Here is a 24,556-nt window from a genome sequence, read left to right as displayed (position 1 = left end):
AGTTTATGTTGGAACAATGTATTGCGAATTCTAATAAATCTGTTATAACGAACTCAAAAACAAGTTTCCAAAAATCAACAAAAGAGTATGTATAGAACGTTCTAAAAATGATTCCTTAAAATCAGTTTCACAGAATTAACTAGCTGAACTGTTGGGGAAGAAGTTTGTCTATGGCTTGTGGGGGTGCATGAACAAGAAATAAAGTCTGCGGTAAGTGAGTGCTACGCTATAGGAATGTTTTATATTTCTTCTGTTTCAAAATGAGTGGCTTTGAAAGGAAGTTTTCAATTAAAGAAAAACTTAAAAAATCATTTCTGAAGTTGATGCTGGAGTAAATAAATACAATGTGGCATTAAAATCTGTCATATCTATAATATCATCTATATAATCTTTCAATATTTTTTAAAAATCTGACTAACTTGGAATTTCAAATTAGCAGTTATAGGATCCCATGGAAAAAAAGACTAGATTTTCTCTCAAATTTTCAAGATGTGGATGTAGCTGCATTCACAGGACATTTGTTGAAGACATTTTCGAAAAGCGTACATGGTTTCAGGACACTCACTCCCAGTGTGGCAGTTACCAGCCCACTCATATGAGAAAAGACTGAAATTTGCATGTACTTTTGGATGTGAAATCTTTCTAGCATATATTTCAAACATTGCACATGTTTGATCATGCATATACTTTAGAACAGTGGTTCTCAACCTTTGGAATTCTTTAAATTTAACTTTTCTTTTTTGCTATCCAGAACACACATAAGTAATTTTTCTCTTAGAATCAAATTTCTATTAGAATCAAATTCTGCTACAACAAAAAATTTTCAAATGAATATTAAAATTCGTAAAATATAAAATTCCTTTATAATAAAGCGATTTCTTCAGTCTCTTGGAGTTCGTCATAACAGGATTTGACTGTAAAAGCTATTTAGTACAATCAAAATTAGAAACATAACATTGATGAAAATGTGACATTTTTTCTTGGTAGAAAAGATTATGATCGGCAAAACTGTTCGATAATTTTTTTTTCCAATAGAACCCTATTATGCTGTCGGCATTGGGGGACACAGTTTCATTTGATAATTTTTGTTGTATCACTGTCATGTTATGGTCACAAGACCTAATTAAATCGGAAGCTACAGTTTATATCTGATTGCAAACAACTTTTCTTCTATGCCTTTGACTGAAAGATTGATAAGCTCATCATTCTGTGCTAATTAACCTCATGAAGTAACAATGAGCTGTACAAAAATCTATGAATTCCTTCTTGAAATTTTCGTAACCATATTCACTGTAGGATCACTGGCCTCCAATCTCCCCACAGTGGTGATATCCTGAAATGTGTACTCCTTGTTCATGTAGCCTGCTTGTAATGCATTCGCGAAGGCTCAATTACACAGCATGTCGGTGTGAATTCATCCCCTGAATTCTTCACTTAAGTCATGGCCTGGATATCTTGCAGGGTGGGCTTGATAGCATTTCCAAGCAAAATTTCTCTAAATTATAAGTATATTTATATCTAATTATAAGTATATTTTTGATGTAATCATTTAGTTCTGCATGCAAATGGTACCTGTTTGTTAATAACAATATCAAGCCTCTGGAAATAGCAGTCATTCAGACGAATTCCTTATTCGGGAAGTACAGTAAACATTCATACGACCCTAAATCGTTCTGCTAAAAATTTATATAATATTGGGTGGCTGTTACATAGAAAGAAAAGCATATAGGATAGTCGTTATATGAAAACATTTGGTATCGTTATAATGGAATGGTCACTGTGACATGGTCATTATAACGAGCATCAACTGTATTTGCCTGTCAAACAAAAGTTGTCATTTTGGGTACTTACAAGTACTAAACAATTTGTATTATCATTTACTTTAAACCATTGACAGCGTCATTTATTTCAGAAAAAAGCACCAAAAATGGAAATTTTTTTTCATTGTTGTTGTGCATTATATCAAAAAAACCTCAATTCAGGCTTAATGGAAAAGAAAACACTATTTTTTTGTCATGAATATAATCTCAAAAGCATAAGTTTTCCTGTGGCCCGAACTGGATTCGGGCATCACTGTCAAGGGGTTAGGTATAAAAAAACTGACCCAATAAATACTCGCTTAAAGTACCAAAGAATGTTTAGGTGTCCTGAGTTTTATACCAGGTTGATACTTGTCAGAAACTTTCCTGAAGCAGAGGTACAATAAAAACTGTGACAACATGACCACAGAAAGATTGCTATTGCAGGGAGTCTCACACCAAGGGATTAGAGCACCAATCTCTCTATAATTATAAAAAAAGGCTGCCATTTGGAATCGGCAATAAATTGTAGGTCTCAGTCTAATTAGCCCTTGTGTGCAGAAAATTAGTGGTGGTGTAACAAAAAGGATTAATGATCAATTTAAGTATAAATATAAAAAATATTATTACAAATTAATATTATTATTTTGTAATTCAATACACAGATTGTGTACAGCAAAGAATGTATGAAATGTATTTGTCTTGCTGATGATTTTAACTGAGACAAATTTTTGGGGCAGGGCTTATATATTGCAAGCATTCTAAAAAAAATCAAGCAAGAACTTATTTTTGGGGAAACACTATAAAACACATTGAGAACAAATAAGTTCTTTTAATTTAATAAAACATTAGAGAGGTGTTGTGATGCCCGTAGTATATCCAGTCCTGCGCTATAACGGGTTCCAAAGTTTATTGCATAATACTTTATAGTTTATATACCTTATTTGAGGCAATATATGTAATTGGTAGAAAACATCGATTTTCTTACTCAAATTTTCTTATTAATTTTATATAACAAATATTTTCAATTTTATAAAATATAAAATAATTTGTGAGTCGATATTGTTAATGAAATTTTTCATGTATCGTACAAGGGTTAATGCTGTATCGACTGTGCATCCTCATAGTCAATGACTATCAGCGAAATACAGGTCAGTTACAGCATGAGATGAGAGTTACAAGACAAGACCTCTACCGTCCAAGAATTATTAATTCATCAGATTGAAAGCAATTTCAAACCAACAAATTTCATTCACCATTCTCGCCAATGACAACAAAGGGTTTGTTATCACGTCTCTAAGCATTTTTACAACTAAATCTAATAGACCATACAATAAATTACTACCACTGATCTACAATTAGATATGAATAAAATACATAATCAAATATAAAACTGCAAATAACAGCAGACTAGCATATTCATACACATATAATTACAATGCAAATATATATCTATGAAGTAACCATATACGCGCATTCATTTCAGTCATATCATCATAACAGGAATACTCACAAAACACAATGAAAAGGTGATCACAAATATACATATAAATACACAAATATTGGTCAATTAAGTAACTCGACAAAAGCTTTGAATGATATAAAACAAATAAAAAACCGCACTGGATAATATTCTCAAATAGCAAATATGTAATAGGAAATGAATATTGGCTGCTGCAGTGATATAACTTGAGTTTTTTAAATGCACTGCTTTACTAATAGAAAAAAAACTGAAAGACTAAATTATACTTTGCACAATTGCTTTAAAAAAAAGTGACAAATAAAAAATTTGAATACAAAAAAAAGCACGTTAAATCCTATTGGCGGAATGCTGAGAAATGGAAACAAAAGACTCTCTCTCTCTCTCTCTCTCTCTCTCTTCTTCCCCACAGATGTTCTTCTCCACCTAAATAGATAATGAATATATTAATAAAATTAGGTTTCCCAAAATTTCACATCAACATACCAACTCTTTGCGTTAGGATGTCATAGATAAGACAACATCTAAAACTTGGTAAAACCCAATCCTCCTATGTGTTAAAATACGACCATACTACAGCTTCCTGCTTAAACAGAAACAGTTGCAAACAGCAAGGTGAACCCATGAAATTCTAGCTGGTGGTGGTTATAGTGCACCGCTCGTGAGAGCATCTGTCTGCATGATTAGTTGGCATAATGGAGACACTGGCATAAAAGAATGACAAACATTCATGAAATGAATAGGATTCCCCTTACTTTACTTTACTTACCTCAACTCAAAAAGCTCATTCGAGAAATTTTAAGAATATTTCCCAAATGGATAAACAGACATTCGACAGCATCTTGAACAAAATTGAATACCGGATAAAAAAAAAGATGGTGTAACTTTTATCAAAATAAAATTCTTCCTGAAGAGCAGAAGATAATAACAAACTCACCTGGTGTACTAAGCTGTGAATAGTTCAAGTGGGAAAAAGAATTAATAATTCATTCTGGTTAAAACAGTTTGATCAGGTAACCAGGTGCACTATGACAGCTCCAATGAGTTTTTGCTGATTTTTTCCCTCCCGCTTATCCGCCGCGATTGAACCCAACAAATATTGCCCAAAAACTTATTTCCCTGAATAGAAAACAGATTTGACAGGTTATTATACAGATCATCACTGGTTGTGATAACCTAGCGAAACACCTACAAAACTGTGGCTATGCAGATTCACCTTTTTGAGAGGAAGACGAAACTCCACTTCACTATGTACGACGATGCCCCAACTTCTCTATCCTGAGAAGGAACTACTTTGGTGATCATCAGGTGACACTAAGTGAAGTAGTAAATGCATCCAGAGCATTAACAACTTGATAAATTTTCTTAATTATACTAAACACCTGAACTCATGTTGAGTATCAATTCTCTGCTCTAACTTGAACTGTTATGTATTATTTTCCAATAACTTCATGTTCAGTTCTCGGCCATATCCCTAGGAGACCTCCTCTGCTCCTTTTCTTTAAAAAGGGTATCACAGACAGGAGTAGCATCCTCATTTATTTAGATATGGCCTTTATCTGTTTCAGTTATACTATTAATATCCCATATAGGGGAAATTAATATATATACAGGGGTTCAGTAAAATGGTCATTCTCAACTTTTTGGCTGTTGGTTTTGCTGTTGCAAAACCTCTGGGAAATCTCCACAGTATGCTCTTACTTTGCTCTAACATGATTCACAATTCATGTTATACTACTTGGTGTCAGAGCATTGGGCAAAATTGCCTAAGCTCTTCCACAGAATGATGATAATGAGATTCCCACAGCGAAAAAGTGAGAATCTGTGAACTATGGACGTACCCTTAGAATATTGGCAAACTTTCACTGCGGTAATTTGAAATCTTACAAGTCATCATTCCTACCAGTAACTTAGGAATAAAAAATTTGATATTTTTCCTGTTAGCTTCAGAGCTCAACTTAAAAGCATACACCCATAAGTTGAAAAAATTCGTCTCAGAGGGAGTTACAAATATTGGAATATGCACATGAAACTCATACTCATTTTTGTTGCAAAAGAGTAAAATAGTTTAACCGAGGGGTGCAGTAGTCGTGCCCCTGCCTCCCAAGCTGACCATAAATTATTTAAAAAAATTTAATATTTCTATGAAAACGTTAAAATATAAAAGGAAAATACATTTTATATAGCATTTTAACCAATTTCTGTTAATTTCTATGCTTTTTGAAGTGTGATGATTCTGAATTTCTCTGAAAGAAAATTTTTGTACCACCTCCAAAGGTGGATCCTGTGAAAGCCCCAGCAGGGGGTGCACAACTTTCTCAGTCTAGAGGACAAATATGTGAGACAGCTATCACTTGTCATGGTGCATGGATTGATGCCTTTTTGTTAGAAAGACCTTTTGTGGGCCAGATGGAACCTCTTGACAGCCTGCATTTTGCTGGAGGGCCGAAAGTTGTGTACCCTAATCCAATATAACCTATACTCCGCTATTTGACTTTAACATTCAATGACATTTACATTCAATAGTACTAGATTGACCATAAAAGAACACAGGACATTGCCAATTGTCACCAAAAGATGCTTACTGTGAATGAATAGCTAATTTATTGGAAAAATTGGCAATGGGCAACGAATAAAAGGTAACTCCAAATCACAGTGAATTGCATTTTTCATGAAGGAAACATTGAACATAATGACAAATATGTCAGATGGATATTTACGTAAATAAATATAAAAGGAATGTTCGAAAAACAGTGTTGAGATTTTTCATTAACAAAAGTACAACTGTAGAGATTTTTACCTTTTGCAAAAACAAGACATCTTGCAAGCCAATGCAGATGAGTGCTAAGTCGTCAATCATCACCAACCAGTAGGTTGAATTACCTGTCAATTACTACTTTCTAATCAAATCATGCCAACAAAAAAAATCTCCATATATTGTGCCCAAAACGAAAGATAGACTTAACAGGACATATGGTCAAGGAATATATAAGTCATCTCACCGAATTCGGATGTTGACTGTGTGCAGTGGATTTTGTCTCCCCCTCCTACAAATTAGATTTTTTTGTGATTTCGCACAATGGCCACAATTTACATCTTGCTTGTAAGGTCATTTCTGGGGTAAAAACAAAGAAACTGCCTACTTTTTAGGGTAAATTCTTTGGGAATATTTTTTTTTCATCAAAAAAGTATTTTTTTCAATCATGGTTGAAATTCGAGAGATAAAATAAATTTTCAGGAGTCTGCAAGATGGAGTAGAAATTCGGGAGCCAACAGAAAAATCTGGGAGACTTGGCAGTGATGAGAAATGAAAATTATCTTCATTCATGATTTCAGTCAAGATTGCAAATTCAAAAAAGTCAAGACAGCTAAAAGAAGAAGAATAAAATATGGATGTTGTGGTCACCCTAAATATAATGCCAAAATCATTGTAGGAAAAGGATTCTGCGAAACAAAAATGGCAGCATTATTAACTACTTAATTAAGTAGTTTTTAATTTAATCCACAAAGCAAGAACTAATAACATAATTTTTTTTAAATATGTATATGTATGGACCACACTAAAAATAATCCACTTCGCTGGCTTCTCTTATGTGAAAGGTATTTATTGAGATGTACCTACAGTTAATGCTTGTTTTTACAAACCTTGTGTGGACCTGAAAAATCAGTTTGTAAAGGGGGATGATTTTAAACAAATAGTGTAAATTGAGACCAGAGAAAATTAGTTCATTAAATCGAGTGTCAACTGTATACAGTGGGTCCCTCTCATAGCATTTTTTTAGCAACTGTCACAAAAAAATGTTGTAAGCAGGAAAATGCATTAAAAGAGATATCTTAATGAGTATTAGTAAGAATTGGGACCATGAAAACAAGCCGTACTAAGCAGCAAAACATTCTATAAGTGGGAACATTATTATAAATAAGAGATTTATTCAGGGCAGTAGGGCAACAGCATGTTGCCTCCACGTTTCTGGTAATAAAAAATAAAAAAAACTAATTTTTGTTAAAATTCCAATAATAAAACAAGGTTGCTGCATTTTGACAAAGAAAATGGTAGAAAAATACATACAAGTACAACATACACTAACCGTCATGTTGTCGGTGGGTGGAATATTACCAACACGTTCCTCTTATTGAAGCTCTGGGAAAACTCTCTTCTCAGGGAAGAGACTAAGAGAGGAAAAATTGCATGCCTATAAGTGGTGGAGGTTTATTTATTGCATACGGTGTTGACATCCGGGCTAAATGAATTTTTTTTTTTTAAAAGGCTTAAAAAAAGGAAAAGCAAGAAACAATATCTTAACACACAACGTGGAGCATTTGAAAAATTTCTGCGGCCTGCAATTCAGCTATCTGGTAAAGAGAAAAGAGAAGTGGATGATATTTCACAAAAAATTGAGCCTCAGCCAAGAATTTTTGCCATCAACAATATAACTGATAGTACGCATATTTTTTTTTGGGCGTAGAATCCTTCGACATCAAAGGGGTTCGCGAGTTATTAACAGATGATATTCAATGCATTTTAAAGTTCATGAACACGATCCAAAATCCTTTTCTTAATGCTTCCATAGCATACTGCTTACTGTTTCAGTAACAGTGGCAAGTGCGGAAAGAAGTTTTTCATGCTTAAAATTAATAAAATCTTATTTAAGATATGCAATCAATCAAGAAAGACTGTCATCTTTAGCGGCATTATCAGTCGAAACAGACGTAGTGGATAAAATAAATGTTGATGATATGATAGAGGACTTCGCAGGTGTGAAAGCAAGAAAAATGAATTTTTTATAAGGTGAGTCTATTCAGGCAATTAAGCTGTGAAGTTTTGTTGAAAAAAATTTGAAAATAAGCAATAGTGAGTCATATTATTAAATATTAATTAGTAAATTATTTTTATTAAAATTAAAAAACTAAATATATTAATTTTTTTTGCTTTTTACTAACTCATGTTTCAACATTTTTACACAATTTTTTTATTACTGAGTAAGATTCTTTTCTTTGGAGGGGGGGGGGGGGGAAAGGGAACCGACATCATCAAATTTTCTTCTTTGGGTTTGGTTCACAAAAAATGTTTGTGGTGCTCGCAGGGCCTCGCGATTATTTTTGCACTGGGCCCTGCATCTGGTAAGGGCGGCCCTGGATCTACTGTATACATTCTTGTTAATCTTAGATCAATAACAGTGAACATGCCATGTAAAAAAACACAATTTCATAAACTTAGAAATTATCCAACACACACTCTTTGATAATTGAAATATGTGTACAAGCGAATGATTTACCGTCATATAACTATTTCTTTTTGCTTGCTTCAATGGCCCTGTCATTTGTATCGATAGCACCAACATTAATGCAGGCAATTGCCATCTGGAGTAAGCTGACCACAGTCTTCAGAAAGCATATGGGAAAAGAGATGTACACTAACAGGCGGATCATGCCCATGCCACCAAAAACTGAAATAAACAAATGAAGCCATGTATCCATCCTAGAAAACATTTTCTGATTAACGTGATAACTGATTAGCATAAAAACATAACAATATAACATTGTCTGAGATGAAATTTTTTACGTCATCTTTAAGTCTTTTTTTTTTTTTCTTTTCAAAACAAGTCAAACTGTGACAACATGACCACAGAAAGATTGCAGGGAGTCTCACACCAAGGGATTAGAGCACCAATCTCTCTATAATTATAAAAAAAGGCTGCCATTTGGAATCGGCAATAAATTGTAGGTCTCAGTCTAATTAGCCCTTGTGTGCAGAAAATTAGTGGTGGTGTAACAAAAAGGATTAATGATCAATTTAAGTATAAATATAAAAAATATTATTACAAATTAATATTATTACTTTGTAATTCAATACACACATTGTGTACAGCAAAGAATGTATGAAATTTATTTGTCTGGCTGATGATTTTAACTGAGACGAATGTTTGGGGCAGGGCTTATACATTGCAAGCATTCTAAAAAAAATCAAGCAAGAGCTTATTTTTGGGGAAACACTATAAAACACATTGAGAACAAATAAGTTCTTTTAATTCAATAAAACATTAGAGAGGTGTTGTGATGCCGGTAGTATATCCAGTCCTGCACTATAACGGGTTTCAAAGTTCTTACACTTCTGGACCACCTTGTAATTTTTGCTGTGCTCACTCATACATAATCAAAAAGCTAAAACATTAAGCAAAAATGTTTAGGTAAAGGTAACGGGGGGAAAAAATGGAATAGAGTGTAACTTTGAATTAGCTGCATCAGCTAAAAATGTACTTTTAAAACTGTATAAGCTGTATTTATTCAAGAAATTATGGTAATTTTTGTCCCTATCACTAATTACGGTGAAATATGTATGAAATAAAATATCAAGAGACTAAAGTAATATTTTGTATTAGAGAGATTTCTATTTTACGAAGGTGCAGATCAAAACACTAATGATTCAACAGGCTATATTTTTTGATTCTGCTGAAGACAGGTTCCCATCTCATACAGTGTCTGCCTTAAACAGGTTTCACTGTACTTGCAAACAATCAATATTGATAAAATTCCTATTAACCATAAAACCTAAAAAAAAAAGAAGCTGCACAACAATTTTTTTCCAATAATATTCAGCTTTGCAGTCAACTAAAAGTCAGAGCTGGACAAATCGAAGAAATATTTAGGCACCAGGCCAATTTCTTTGGAGCCAAGCATTGGAATTTTTCTCAAGAAAAACAGTCTTAAAATATGTTAATAATGTTTTCTTTTACTTTCCCTATGTTAAAAGATGAAGCGTAATGATATCAGAAAATTTTGTGTCACCCTCAGACTCCAATTTAACAACCACATTTAGAGGATTTCAGGCATCAATACTGATTTTCTAATCACCATGGTGACCTGACGCCTGGGATTTGTCCCACCCTGCTAAAAAAATGGACATAAATAAAATACATACTGATTGGTCCCTCAGTGAAATGAAGTAAATACAGCATGCTGTAAAACAGTTCATTCCCAGCACACATGATGAACAGCACTGGCTGCAGAAGAGAAAAACAGGAAAAAACAATCTCATGAGAAAATATATATCTCAATGAAAAAAAAAACTAGTGCAGTACAGTGATATCTTGGTTAACTAATTAAAGTTAACCCATGGGTTATAATCCCATTCATTAGCAGCAGAAATGTGATTTCTGTTCTACGTGCTTCTTCTAAACTGAGCAAAACTCCAATTATTGCCATTGGCCAGTTTACTACCGTTTTATCCATAGGCAGAGAAAGACTTGAAAGTCTAGGGGGGGGGGGGTCCACAATGATGATGATGTCAATTCACATATATGCATATAAAGTAGATCCGTCAGCTCTGCCATTGATGCTAGGGGTGGCTGAATGCCCCCCATATCTCTGCGCATGGTTTTATTCTACTTTCAGGAGTAAGTGAGTTGTGTCAGAAGTTTGTGTGTGTCTGGACCTAAAAGCCTGTGTGTGTGGTGTATTCAGAGTAATGTGTGCAGATATTGCCATCATCTACATTTCAAATTGTGAGTGAAATATAATAACTGAACAGTTGTACTGTTGTATGTCCGTTCTGGGTACAGTCAAGTGTCCATACTTGGGACAATTTAAAATTTTCTGTTTTAATATGTTGGTAGCCTAGACGATTGTTGTCTTGCTCTTTGTTCGTTCATTTCAGTCAATGCAAAACATTAAAATTTTTTGAGTTTGTTCAAATTTTTTCTCATAGTTAAAGTTTTCTACTTCCTACGTTCATTTTTCATTTTTTGAATTTGTGTTATGATAATATATTTTTTTTATCAGAGAACTTATTCTGTGATTTTGTCATAAAGGTTGTGACACTATTTTTGGTGAATAAAATTATTTCTGAACTGTTTTTAGTCTGGTGTTGTCTCAGGACATTTTTTTTTTAAATTTAGCTGACCCCAAGTTAACCCTTTAACCGGTTTGCCCGTATAGTGTACGGGCTACCCAAACTTGTCCCTATCTGGTTTGCCCGTACAGCGTACGGGCATCAATATTTTCTCCTTTCATTTTCTGGTTTGCCCGTATTTTTAATTCTTGTAAAGATTATTTAGTATCAATATTTTGCAACAGATGGCACAACTTGTCCATGAAACTAAAATGTTTTTCATCCGGGTTTTTCCGAAAATATATATTTACATGTGCAGGTGCCAGGCCATTCAATAAAAAGCGTTTTTCTCTACGGAAGCAAGTTTTGTTCTAGTGTGTATGCAGCACTTTTTTTTGTGAATTGTTATATAAACTGTTGTAATATTTTTGGATATTATGGATGAAGCGAACGAAGAAGATACTTTCCTGTTAGATGATTCTAATACAGATTCAGAACTTTCTTCCAATGATCTGGATTATTCGTCTGATGACTCATCTGATGACACGTGTAGTGAGCTCAGCTATGAAGAAGAATTGAAATCTGCCAGAACTTTTACCAAGGTAAATGTGAAAAATCCACCTCCTCCTTGTCCTCGTTTCAAATTTACAGGTATTCCTTCTGTGCATGTGCAACTTGATGACAATTCTAATGTTCTTTCATTTTACGAAACATTCATAGATTCTGCTCTCATAAATACAATCGTGGAAGAGACAAATAAATATGCTAAACAGTGCATCGAATCGGGTGTCAAAAGAAAGTTCTCAAAGAGTAAATTTTGGGAAGAAACAACTCTGGAAGAGCTGCATGTGTTTTTCGCTCTAAATATACTTCAAGGAATTGTAAAGAAACCTGGAATTGATCAATATTGGAGCAAAAGGCATTCAACTTGCACACCTTTTTTCGCTCAAATAATGTCTCATCGTCGATTCCTTCTTTTGCAACGATATTTGCATTTTTCTGATAATGCAGCATTTGACCCACAAAATCATGAATGCCCTAAACTAGTAAAATTTTGGCCAGTTCTGAAACATCTCAATAAGAAATTTAGCGAAGCGGTGACACCAGAGCGAGATGTAACAATAGACGAGAGCCTTATGCTATTCAAAGGGCGACTAGGATGGAAACAATTTATTCCCCTCAAAAGAGCAAGATTTGGAGTAAAATGTTTTATGCTGTGCGAATCAATTTCTGGTTATGTGTGGTCAATAATAATATACACAGGTAAAGACACAATTCTGAAACCTGAGTATTCTCAACTCTGCGTTTCATCTCAAGTTGTCTTGACAATGCTGGAGCCCTTGCTTCATAAAGGATACTGTCTTACGATAGACAATTATTATTCTTCGCCAGAATTAGCAGACAAATTGGTTTCATGCCGAACAGACACATACGGCACACTAAACCTCAAGAGAAAAGAAGTCCCAAGGGAAATGCAGGAAAGAAAATTGAAAAAAGGGGAAATTATAGCTTTTCAGAGAGGAAAAGTTACTGTGATGAAGTGGATGGATAAAAAAAACGTTTCATTACTTTCCACAATTCATAATACTGAAATGGAACAAATTCAAGTCCGCTCTGAGACAAAAGAGAAACCAAAAATCGTTATGGACTATAATAATACAATGGGAGGAGTAGATCGCATGGATCAAAATTTGAAAAATTTTGAAATTATCAAAAAAAGGGGGAAAAAATATTACAGAAAGATTTTTTTCCACCTTTTGGACATTGCTATATGGAACTCGTATGTAGTCTATTGTAAGAAAGGAGGGAAAAACACACAACTAGAGTTTAGACTTGAACTCATTGACAGCATTATTGAAAAATATCATTCAGGAATCAATTTCAGGCGTGGACGACCAGGTTCTGAGCCTAATCCTCTGAGACTGACAGAGAGGCATTTTATAGAAATCATTGCTCCCACAGATAAGAAACTGAGGCCTGCAAGACAATGTGCAGTTTGCTGTTCGAAAAGAAATGAAAATGGGAAGAGAATCCGCAAAGAAACACGATATTTCTGCCCTGATTGTGACGTAGGACTTTGCCTTTCACCATGCTTCAAATTGTACCACACAAAAAAAGACTTCTGAACAGTTTGGAAAAGTGTAAACTTCAAAATGTATAGTAAGTCAGAGAGAAATTTTGTAACATATGTAAAATATTCCTCATACCATGAAGAATGTACTTTCAAAAAGCAAACATTTAGGGGTTTTTGCATTTCAAAATCATGAAATAAAAGATGGTATAAAAGTAATAAAATTGAAAATAAAAAAGAAATTCTCCCATTTTCTTATTCTATTAAGTATTGTGTTTAATTATATGCAGTAAAAAAATATGACTTTTTGGTGAACATTTCTGGTTAAAAAATTGACCGGTTAAAGGGTTAAAACTAAGGCACTTAAACATGAAACCAACACATAAAACTATACTGTCCCAAGTTAGGGTACCCATGCCTAACTTGAGGCAAACACATTTCATTTTTTTTTAAGATATTAAATTTGCACCTAAAATTTTCAAATTATCAGTACAAGCAGCCTAGACACCCTCCAGAGAATATGTGGGTATTTATTTTTTTTTCAATTTTAAACGTTTCATTGAGAGGTTGATTTTTCAGTGCAAAGTTCAAAATGATATTAAGTATGGACACTTGGCTGTACTTGACAAAATTGGTAAGTTTTACAAAACACTAAGAACTATAAAAAAGAACATAGAAACTGACCAAAGATTGAGATGAACAACTTCACAATTGGATAAAGAAGAATTTACAGAGAGATGAGAAACTGGACATTTTTTACAGTATGAATGCACCTTAGTTGGGTTCATAGACATTGTTTCCCCCCACCCAATGTGAAGTGGTCAGCTCATTTCTCTGCTTCAATGTCCTGGAACAAAGTATGAAAAAATCATGTTTTTTTTTAATTCCAAAAAAAATCAGTTTTTTATTGAAATCAGATTTTTTTAAAATTTACATTAACTGACTGCTTATTAATTAAAACAAATCTTGTTAATTACACAAAAAATTATATTTTTTCACCTAATCTTTTAAAATTTAATACAGCATTAATGAATAAACTGACAAACGAACAATAAACAAACAAACTACAAACAAGAAATATGAATTGCCACGTGACCTAGATGTATTGCCAAAGTAGGTTTTAAAACCTCAACAAAAAATTTATTTTTCTATCAATATTATTTTAGTATTGATAATTGAGGAGCTTATTTTCAAAAGGGAAACATTTCCAATTCTGCTAAATTTACAGTAGAAGTAAAAAAACTTATTTTGGAAGAATATGTTTGATTTAAAAAGTAGAAAATAGCCCAACATGTAGTATGTAGGAATGGGTAGAATAATATTTAAATACTATGTTCCTTGATCAACATTTAAAGGAGCCATTTGCATTTGAATTTTGGAAATGTTCCATTTTGGAAGAAAACTAGTGGAAATGTTATCTTTTGATTAAAATTGAAGATAGTGAAGTCTGAAAAATTGGAAATTCCTACATCACATGTTAATTCCAGAAGATTTTTACTAGCCCAGGAAGGTAACCTTACTGCCCTCTTGTCATTACCATAAGAAACACGATCATTCTACAGTGGAACCCTCAGTAACGGACACTCCCATTATTGGACACCTCCACAGATGGACGCAATTTTGAATCACATAGACCAAACTAGATGTATTTTACTATTCATTAACAGACACCCCTTGTTAGTGGGCAAAGTTTTGGTTTCCCATGGGTTTCTTTTATCGAGAGGTCCATTATCAAGACAAGAAAAAGTCTGAAGTGTATGAGAAAGGTGGATAAGTTCCCTTTTGATAGAAGCGACTAACTTTACATAGTAATTTCTATCAAAAATATTCCCATTTGAATAACCCTGGTTACATAATCTGATAAAGATATTATGTCCGAAAAATTCATAAGACGTTAAAAAGGGCATTTTGAAAAAAAGTGGAAATATGCTGCCTTTTGAAAATAAACTTCTCAATTGTTGTTACGTATTTTTATTCTACTATTACATGTTCATGCTTTAAGAGCTTGATGTAATTATAATTGTGAAGGCCTGCGGTAATGAGGAAGTAGGACATTTTTTTCTTGGTATATATTCACTCATTTTAAATGAAATGAATCAAAAGATTTCTGTAAGAAAAATGGAGGTATATCTTGAAAATGATTCCAAGGTGGATATAAATTTAGAGCCCAATTGATAGTGATTCATAAGATGCTTTTACATATCGTCACCTTATAATGAAAAAAGAAAAACCTTGTACATCAATGTTTTGCTAAAATGACGTTTTGATGGTTTTAGATTGAGAACATATCTCATCTATTGCCGCTTTTGAAAAGGAAAAAAAAGCTGCAACAACCTTCTCTCTATAGAGAAAAAAAATTAACCCCTTTTGTGTGTTATTCAATAGGATGTCCCATCTCCTCTTTTTGCTCTTTCTGTAAAGTTGGGAATTTTCGATATACCAAGTTTTCATTATAAGGTGACGATGTACATACTCAGGTTTTTTTCAAGGGGTAATATATAGATAAATATGCCTGATTTAACTCAGCTAGAAAAAAGCAGAACTTCAAATAATTAAGATTACCTTAGACGTGTAATAAATCTTCATGATAGGATTTTCAGCAGCATCAATAAGCTTATGACTTGTCTTTCCTCGCATCATGGACCTCAAATCATAAAAAAAATTCACAGTTAAAATCACAAACTAAAAAGCAAAAGTATGACTGCTGTTCGTACACTAGGCAGTCAGTGCTCAATGAAAGAAAAAATGTATGCAATTGGGTATAAACCATCCAATCAGCTCCTTCCATGCGTATATACAAGTACAACGCCACAACAGGCAAAATGCCCAACGAGGTGGCTGAGAAAAGGATGCCCATAATAAATATGGATGTCATATATTTCAAAAATACAGCAACCCAATTAAAAACAGAATCACAAAAATTATAAACAATACATACACATGATAGAATGCCCATAAAGAATATTATGGTTGTCTAATTCTAAGTATGGATAGGTTCTCGATTTACCCCAACATGTTTATTGTATTTCTTTTTAAACGTGTCAATTGTGTTACAATTTACTATCTCCGGGGGTAAGCTATTTCATTTATTAACAACCCTATCAGAGAAAAATTCCCTGCGACACCATAATCTCGCATTGTCCCTTACCAATCGATACTGGTGTTCCCTTGTAAAAGCAGTCGATTGGCGGTGTACTAAAAGTTCATGGTCCATCCTATCCATCCCTTTGAAAATTTCGAACACTTCGATCATATCTCTCCGACACCTACGCTCATCCAATGTAAACATATTTAAAAAATGAAGTCTCTCTTCATAACTCAATCCCTGTGTGCCAATAAGGACACACATAGCTCTTCCCTGCACTCCTTCAACCAAGTCTATGTCCCTCTGTAGGTATAGTCCCCAAAACCTTACAGCATCCAGGACGAACTAAGCCTCAAAAAAGCGGAAGAATGACTTTAGGAGAACGCGAAGAGACCTTTTTGAAAATCAACAATCAATCGTATAACAATGGTGGTGCCACAAAGAATATTCAAATCGGAAAATGAAGTGCAAAACTTTTTTTTTATTATTGCAAAACAGCACATGAATACATGAATACAAATAATATACAAAATAAATAAATAAATTTATTTATTTTTATTTTAAGAAGTAAATTTTGGTTGAATAAAATCATGCTCAGAGAAATACGTAAAACAGTAAAACCTCTCTTTTGCAGACACTTGGAGAGACAAAAAAAATATAATATATTATCTAGCCATAAAAGAGGGGTGCCCATTAACAGGAGTTTCACTATACATACATAACTTACATAACATACTTTATGAATGCACAAGATTAATACTCACACCTGTTGATGCATCCAATGGCTGGCAATGTCGATAGTCATGCTCAACTGGAACAGTATCATCCACTGGGGATAGAAATAGGACAATATCACTAACAAGCACATTGTGGCACACCTATCAGTCAGCTGGTCAAGCATTGCTCCGAATTTGGTACCTGTAAGAAAAAAATACATATCTACTGAAAAACGGATAAAATATATAAAAATACAACTATATTAAACATTATTTCATATTATAAACTCATCTTCATTTCATATGATTGGTTCAATTTCAGTCAAATCACAGTACTGTCATAACCTACAATCTGATATCATTTTCCTGGTTTTTTTCTAAAGCACATTTGACAGGGTGGCCATAATAAACTTCTACCGATACTTTTAAACCTTCGCCTATGTGTTCAACTGCTTAAATAAATGGAAGCCTTCCTCATTAACTACAGCCAGTTGTCTCATTCAAGGGCCAGAACTCCCCATTTCTTCATGTTAAGTCTGGCATGCCCCAGGGTTCGGTCCTCTCGCAATTACTTTTTATTTATATTATAATGATCTACCTAACTCCATTAACTGCAGTATCAGCCTCTTCGCAGACGATTGTCTCATATACTAATGTGCGATGAGTGATATTTCAGTTGGCATTCAGTGAGAGATAGAAACAATGATAAACTCAGGAGCAGTTTCTGAAGTTCAAATTTAAGTTCTGGTGACGTTGACACAGAGCTGGCCACTTCGGTTTGAAGCTTGAGTTTCTAGAGTTTGAACTGCATCTCCAACTTGCAGATTTTGATTTCGTCTTGACGTTTAGACTCTGAAACTCTTTCATAAAATCCTCATAATAATCATCGTTGTTTACAGTGGCAGATTTTAACTGAGCAACTGTCATGTCGGTTGACAAAGTTAACCCTAGCTCTTGAGCTAATACGATGAGATTGTGCATTTTACCTTTAGCTAAGTAAGCCATACTTCAAATATATATACAGTAAAACCTCGTTAAGTCGTCATTTTTCTTCAGGCCTTTCCACCTCTCATAGACAACAATGTTATTAAACCCTCGTTTACTCGTCGCTAATTTTGGTTAAGTCGTCAGTATGAAAAAGTTTGAGAAAGAGGAACAGACTATTTTTATGGCTCCCATTAAAAAAAAGAGCTTGTTAACAACATTGCCATATGCTTAAAAGTCCCCATAAAGTCCTATATATCCAAACGGAGCAGTTTAAGTAATGAAAGTTACGGTGGGGAAGTTCATTTGCCGACTAATGTTTTTGGAACGTTAAGGACTGTTCAAGCTTGATCTCATTTCTGCATGGGCTCTACTGGATAAACCGTGAGACGCCCAAGCTCTGTCGCCAGAAGCAACGTAAGCACTTCGCCCCCCCCCCCGGGGGGGGGGGGAGCCAGGGCATCTACGGCAAAACCAAAGTTTATTCATATGTCAATGATTACACATAGTGCAAGGCAATAAAAAATTATGTAAATCAAAGAATCAAATTAATCAAGTCAAAGTGCAATGGCAGTAATAAATACAGTAATCATAGAAAGTATGGGCTCTACTAATTTAGGGGTTGAAATTTAAACAAAATATCTTTGTTGAAAAAAATTAAGACATTCTTTCCCAAGTTGAGGTCTTCTGTTTACTTTTCCCTGCCCAGGGCCCCCCTACCAAGTCAAAAGTGTTCAAGGTTACTTTGTAGTTGCATCATGAACTATTGATGAAGAATCCAAACACAAACTGAATTTGATGTCTATGTAAAATTAATGTGCAACAAAGAGTTCTATTATGCAGAAAAGCTACTTCTAGCTTTAGACTAACAGTTGCTCTGTTAGTCTAAATTAAAAATTACTAGTATAAATCAAAGTATACAATACAATTTACCACAATAATTTAAGTAATAAGAGATAAAAAATTTAAAAAATTGTGCTATTATTTTTTTCTTTTGTGATCTATACATTTTATTAATATTATTTTGATTCATACTTTAATAAATGTCATATTACTTTAAATTTATACGATTTTCACAATATTGCATATTGAAAATGACGTCACTCCGCTTAAGCCATCATAATTTTTCGATAACTTGGGGTGACGACTTATCCAGGTTTTACTGTATATACATATATATAAATCAAAGTTTTAATAACAATAAAAAAAATTATGCTTTTCAGGCGTACAAAGTGGCATTAAAAAAAAGCATCCAAAGTACATTTTTACAATCTAAACAAAACACTCGTGATCGAACAAGAGAAACACTCGTGATCGAACAAAAAAAACACTTGTAATCAAACAAAATGAAACACTTTCCACTTAGGAAAATGCTTTAGCAAATGAAATACTAAATACTTAAGGAATGAAACATTTTAAAAATTTACAAATATTTTCAAACTCAATGAAACACTTTTGCGATTGTCGAAACATTTTCACACTTCACAAAACATTTTTGAGATTTACGAAACACTTCTTGATTTAGGAAACCTCTTCAAGTTTCATGAAAACACTTCTGCAATTTATGAAACCACATCCGCAATTCACGAAACTGCTTCCACGAAGCTCAGATGTTAACACTGCATATTCACATTAAACTGTGATAAAAAAGGCCTCATGATCTACTCAGGTTGAATGTTGACAATTTTTTTCACTGGATGTGATGAATTATTTTCAGGGTGAAAAAAACATGGGTGAAGAAACTTTCACGCGCCAATTTGTAGATGCATTCAGGTTGAGCGTCGATGATACTTTTCAGGTTGAGAAAAAAAGTCATCTTTTACATTGGGCACCTATTTGTAGCTTCGTACGGTTGAATCTACTAAATTTATTTACAAAGGACTAGAAATTTACATCATGGGGGTAAAATCCTACCTACAACAAAAACATGCACCATGAGGATGACATCGTAACAACTTTCTCATTCGAACAACTCTGGAACACTACTGCCACAAGAGCGGATCTTTGGTGCACCACCTACATTCACGGAGACCAGTGCTGTCTTAATGCATGGCCCGGGGGCCTCAAGAGAAAAGGGGCCTCACAAAAATGAAATGTGGTTGGAATTTCCGAGAATTCACCACGTAGGGCCTCAGAAAAATCATTTGGCCTGGGGCCCATGATGCTCTCAAGATGGCCCTGATGGAGACGGAAAGTCTTGATTGTTACACCATACAATTTCTGCTTTGGCAGAATCATTAATTGCAATCTACTACATTCACATTATTTGACATTATATTGATGATTCCTTCCTCAATTAAAATCAATTTAACAAATTTTGTTGATAATTTTTGTGGAAAAGTTGGACAAAAACTAGAAAGTAGGACATTTTACCAAAAAATGGGATGAGTGGGAGTCCTGTAGAATACTAATGATTGATGAATGGATATCTACTCATTTCGTACATCCTGTAGGCCTACGCATTTTTACAAAAGTGCCTAGTGCTTCTTTCACATTCTATGATTTTCTTTTGCATTTTGCAAAAAATGTGACCGTAACTCCAACCTTGACGCATGGCTTTCAACGATGGGCAGTTATGATAAATTTTCAGAAACAGTTTATAATGCAGTGATGATAACGTCATACCCCTGACAATTCCAGGCTTTCCCAGTTTTCCCTGACATGTATGAACTTTGTACAGTGTAACTTTGACATTGTGAAGTATTTCCAGAAACCGATAAAGGTTTAAAAATTATGCAAGGGGGATTTCAAAATAAAAATATAGGCGAAACGTAAAGCAAGCAACGATTTCACAAATATAATATTCATGCTTGCTATATCCTCTACTGCAGTGGTTCTCAACCTTTGGAGGCTCGCAGACTGTGTGGTTGATTTTATTTATTTATTTTTTTTTTTGTGAGTAGAAGAACATAAATGAGGAAAAATGAAACAGTGAATCAGTTGCAGCCCGGTTTGACTGATGGAAAAGCCCAGCAGTGGAGAAACATTGCTCTAGTGTAGGGGACTTTAATGTATGGCCCTCAGAGTCTTTCATTGTGGTTCTTTCGATCATTTTCAGAAAATTTTTAAAAATATTGAAAAACAGTTTATTTATTTATTTATACAATATTGTTTGGCCAAGGCCTACACAAGAGGATGCGGAATTATAAACGGCAAAAGTGTCGATTGATGGTACGAGAAAATTCAGAAATCGCAGTGCAATCTACAATATTTGATGGTAGGTTGTTCCAGTCGATAATAGTTCTTGGGAAAAAGCTAAATTTGTGACAATCTGAAGAGGCAAAGATGGGCTGTAATTTTTTGGAATGATTGAGTCTAACAGAGAAATGTGAAGGTTGGATTAGAATATTGGATGTCAATATTAAAAACCCCATGGAGGAGTTTGTAAAGAAAAGTTAAACGAGAGATAAGTCGAAGAGAGGAGAGCGGTTGGATATTGAGTTGTCGCTTGAGTTCCGTTATAGAGACATGTGAAGACCAACAGTTGAAAATGAAACGAGTGGACTTATTTTGGATGGATTCTAATTTGTCCATGTTGGTTTGGGTGTGGGGGTCCCAGGCTTCACAGGCATAGGAGAGGGCAGGGAGAATATATGTTTGGTAGCACAAGTGACGAACATGACGAGTGGAGTATTTTAGGTTACGGCGAAGGAAAAACAGTTTTTGGAGACATTTATTAAAGATATAATCAACGTGAAGGTTCCAGCGGAGATCGGAAGAGATTATAATGCCCAGGTATTTATATTGGGAAATCTCAGAGATCAAAGAGTCGTTTATAGAATAGGGGAATTCGTGAGGAATTCTTTTACGGGTCACTTTCATAAAAACAGTTTTTGAGAAATTGAGGGGTAATTCCCAGGTTGAGCACCATTTGGAAATAATATTAAGGTTGTGTTGGAGAGATTCTTGGTCAGAAAGATTGGACACTGTTTTATAGATGACACAGTCATCAGCGAAGAGTCTAATGCGGCAGTTTATGGAGTCGGGTAGATCATTTATTTAAATTAAAAAAAATAATTTCAGAATTGAAAAAAGGAAATAGCTATAGAATGAAAAAAGGAAATAATTCTTGAATCATAGGCGGGGGTAGACTTGAATGTCTGGGGGGGGGGACAACTATGATTGCTGGGGAAAGGAGGGCATGATGATAATGATGATGTCAGTTCATATGTACGCATATACAAAGGATCAGTCCTCCCATATTTCCTCCACCTATGTCTAGAATTAGAATACATAAAAGGAATAATTTCTTAGAATAAGAAATGAAAGAAATAATTCCGTAACAAACTGATGAAAACTTAGAACTAATGAAAGAAATAATTTTAAAATATTTGACAGAAATAATTTCATAATTAGTCAAAAAATAACTTGGTGGCCCGCAGGCTTTGTGGGAAGTTTCAATTTGGCCCACCATGTTTGAAAGGTTGAAGAACCCTGCTCTAGTGCATTTACATCCCATTTCCAGTCTATGCAAATTGCGGCAAAAATGATTGCAAGTATAGGTTCTGCCATCTTTTAGAAATTTACCTTTTTATTTCCTAGATTTGATAGAGTAAGACTTATATTTTTCACACCAATCGTGCAACTCACTTTGATTCAACCATCTTGCCGCATAACCATCAAAAGCATCAAGAAAACCACTCAGCAAATAACAGGAAGATCCAATCACGTAATCAAACGGCATGTAGTAAAATGCTATAAATGCAAGGGCTATCCTCACATAACCTGGAAATAAAAAATTAATGTTAATTACATGCTTAAAAATGAACTAAAATCAATCCTAATAGCAAAATTGAATGCTTGTAATATTTTTCCACTTTGATAGCCCTGCGATTTGAAGTTTGTACGTTTGTGATTTTTTTTAAAATTTTGAACTCAAAGTAGTTATTATATGCAATGAGACAATTTGAAGCATCATGAATGCCCATTACTGGAATTAAATAAGCACTTTATAATCTGGCCTGTCAAGTAATCTAAGCCCTTTAGATGGGCTTTGATCAAGCATAAAAGTTATAAGATAAATATTAATATACCACTTAAATATTTAAGTGTGGTGTATATATGTGGTGTTAAGGTTTTAAGGTGTATATATCGTATAAATAGTCATTAGCCGTGAACAATGTTATACAAATACAAATACAACGCCACAACAGGCAAAATGCCCAACGAGGTGGCTGAGAAAAAGATGCCCATAAAAATATGGATGTCATATATTTAAAAAATACAGCAACCCAATTAAAAATGCAATTAACAAAAATTATAAACAATATATACACGTGATAAATATCATACAATGCCCATATAGAATACTTATGGTTGTCTTATTCTAAGTATGGATAGCTTCTCGATTTACCCCAACATGTTTATCGTATTTCTTTTTAAACGTGTCAATTGTGTTACAATTTACTATCTCCGGGGGTAAGCTATTCCATTTATTAACAACCCTATTAGAGAAAAATTCCCTGCGACACCATAACCTTGCATTGTTCCTCACCAATCGATACTGGTGTCCCCTTGTAAAAGCAGTTGATTGGCGGTGTACTAAAAGTTCATGGTCCATCCTATACATCCCATTGAAAATTTTGAACACTTCGATCATATCTCTCTGACACCTGCATTCATCCAATGTAAACATATTCAAAAAATGAAGTCTCTCTTCATAACTCAAGCCCTGTGTGCCAATAAGGACACGCGTAGCTCTTCTCTGCACCCCTTCAACCAAGTCTATGTCCCTCTGTAGGTATGGTCTCCAAAACCTTACAGCATACTCCAGTCCAGGACGAACTAAGCCTCGAAAAAGCAGAAGAATGACTTCAGGAGAACGCGAAGAGACTTTTTTGAAAATGAGACCAAGCATTCTATTCGATTTTTTGACCACCGCTGAACAATATTCAGAAAACCTAAGCTGCTCGTCAATGAGAATTCCCAAATCGGTGACCCTAGTTGCATCCGGGATAGTGACACCATTCTACTCATAAGAGAACCGTGGGTTGTTCGAACCAATATGAGCGACCATGCACTTATCAACGCTAAACGTCATGCTCCATTCATTTGCCCATGCCGCAATCCTGTTTAAGTTGGTCTGGAGCAACTCCCTATCGCTTTCATTCCCGATTACCCCCATTAGCTTCACATCATCTGCGAATTTAGCCTTGTCATCTTTGCACAAGCCAGTTGTCTAAAACCTTGTATGAATAGCAACTTCATCACCATGCAGATCGCCATCTAGTGGCCAATGCCAGTATACAGTCAAACCTCATTAATAAGTCACTCTTGAGAGACCAAAATATAACCTCATAAGAGGAATGACTCGTTAAATGGAGTAAGGTTTGGCTGAGATGATTCCTGCCTTCCTACTGATGAATTCATGCAGAAAAAAAGCCAAATTTTAGTTATTCAAATGAGTTTGGTCATGAAAACTGATTACTCAAGTTTACTCATGTTTATTTGTGGCATAATTATGCATTTGAATAACACAAAATATTACCTTTTTTGATTTTTAAAAATTCACAAATTTTCCACATGTTCATGGAAGCCAAAGTATTTATTGTCGTCTTATATGGCAGCTTTTGGAACATCATAAATGAAAATAA

The 24,556-nt window shown here is 34.3% G+C and overlaps 1 protein-coding gene across 1 annotated transcript in view; it reads right to left on the bottom strand.

The window, feature by feature from the left end:
• Nucleotides 1-2,336: 2,336 nt before the first annotated feature.
• The window catches only part of Pis (phosphatidylinositol synthase), a 28,088-nt gene continuing 5,868 nt past the window's right edge, over nucleotides 2,337-24,556 (bottom strand). The window contains exons 2-7 of the mRNA XM_089240651.1: nucleotides 22,554-22,688; nucleotides 17,028-17,181; nucleotides 15,741-15,822; nucleotides 10,199-10,280; nucleotides 8,556-8,726; nucleotides 2,337-3,705 (exon numbers count right to left, since the gene is read on the bottom strand). Coding sequence (XP_089096777.1) covers nucleotides 8,566-8,726; nucleotides 10,199-10,280; nucleotides 15,741-15,822; nucleotides 17,028-17,181; nucleotides 22,554-22,688 — 614 coding nt within the window. The 3' untranslated portion in view covers nucleotides 2,337-3,705; nucleotides 8,556-8,565. The remainder of the gene's footprint in view (nucleotides 3,706-8,555; nucleotides 8,727-10,198; nucleotides 10,281-15,740; nucleotides 15,823-17,027; nucleotides 17,182-22,553; nucleotides 22,689-24,556) is intronic.

Source organism: Pholcus phalangioides, unplaced genomic scaffold (genome assembly GCF_987345545.1).
Source record: "Pholcus phalangioides strain wild (caught in Gottingen) unplaced genomic scaffold, Ppha-v1.0 ptg000013l_1, whole genome shotgun sequence".
Lineage (NCBI taxonomy): Eukaryota > Metazoa > Arthropoda > Arachnida > Araneae > Pholcidae > Pholcus > Pholcus phalangioides.
The sequence above is the reverse complement of the archived record's forward strand: the minus strand, read 5'-3'. Positions and strand labels throughout refer to the sequence as shown.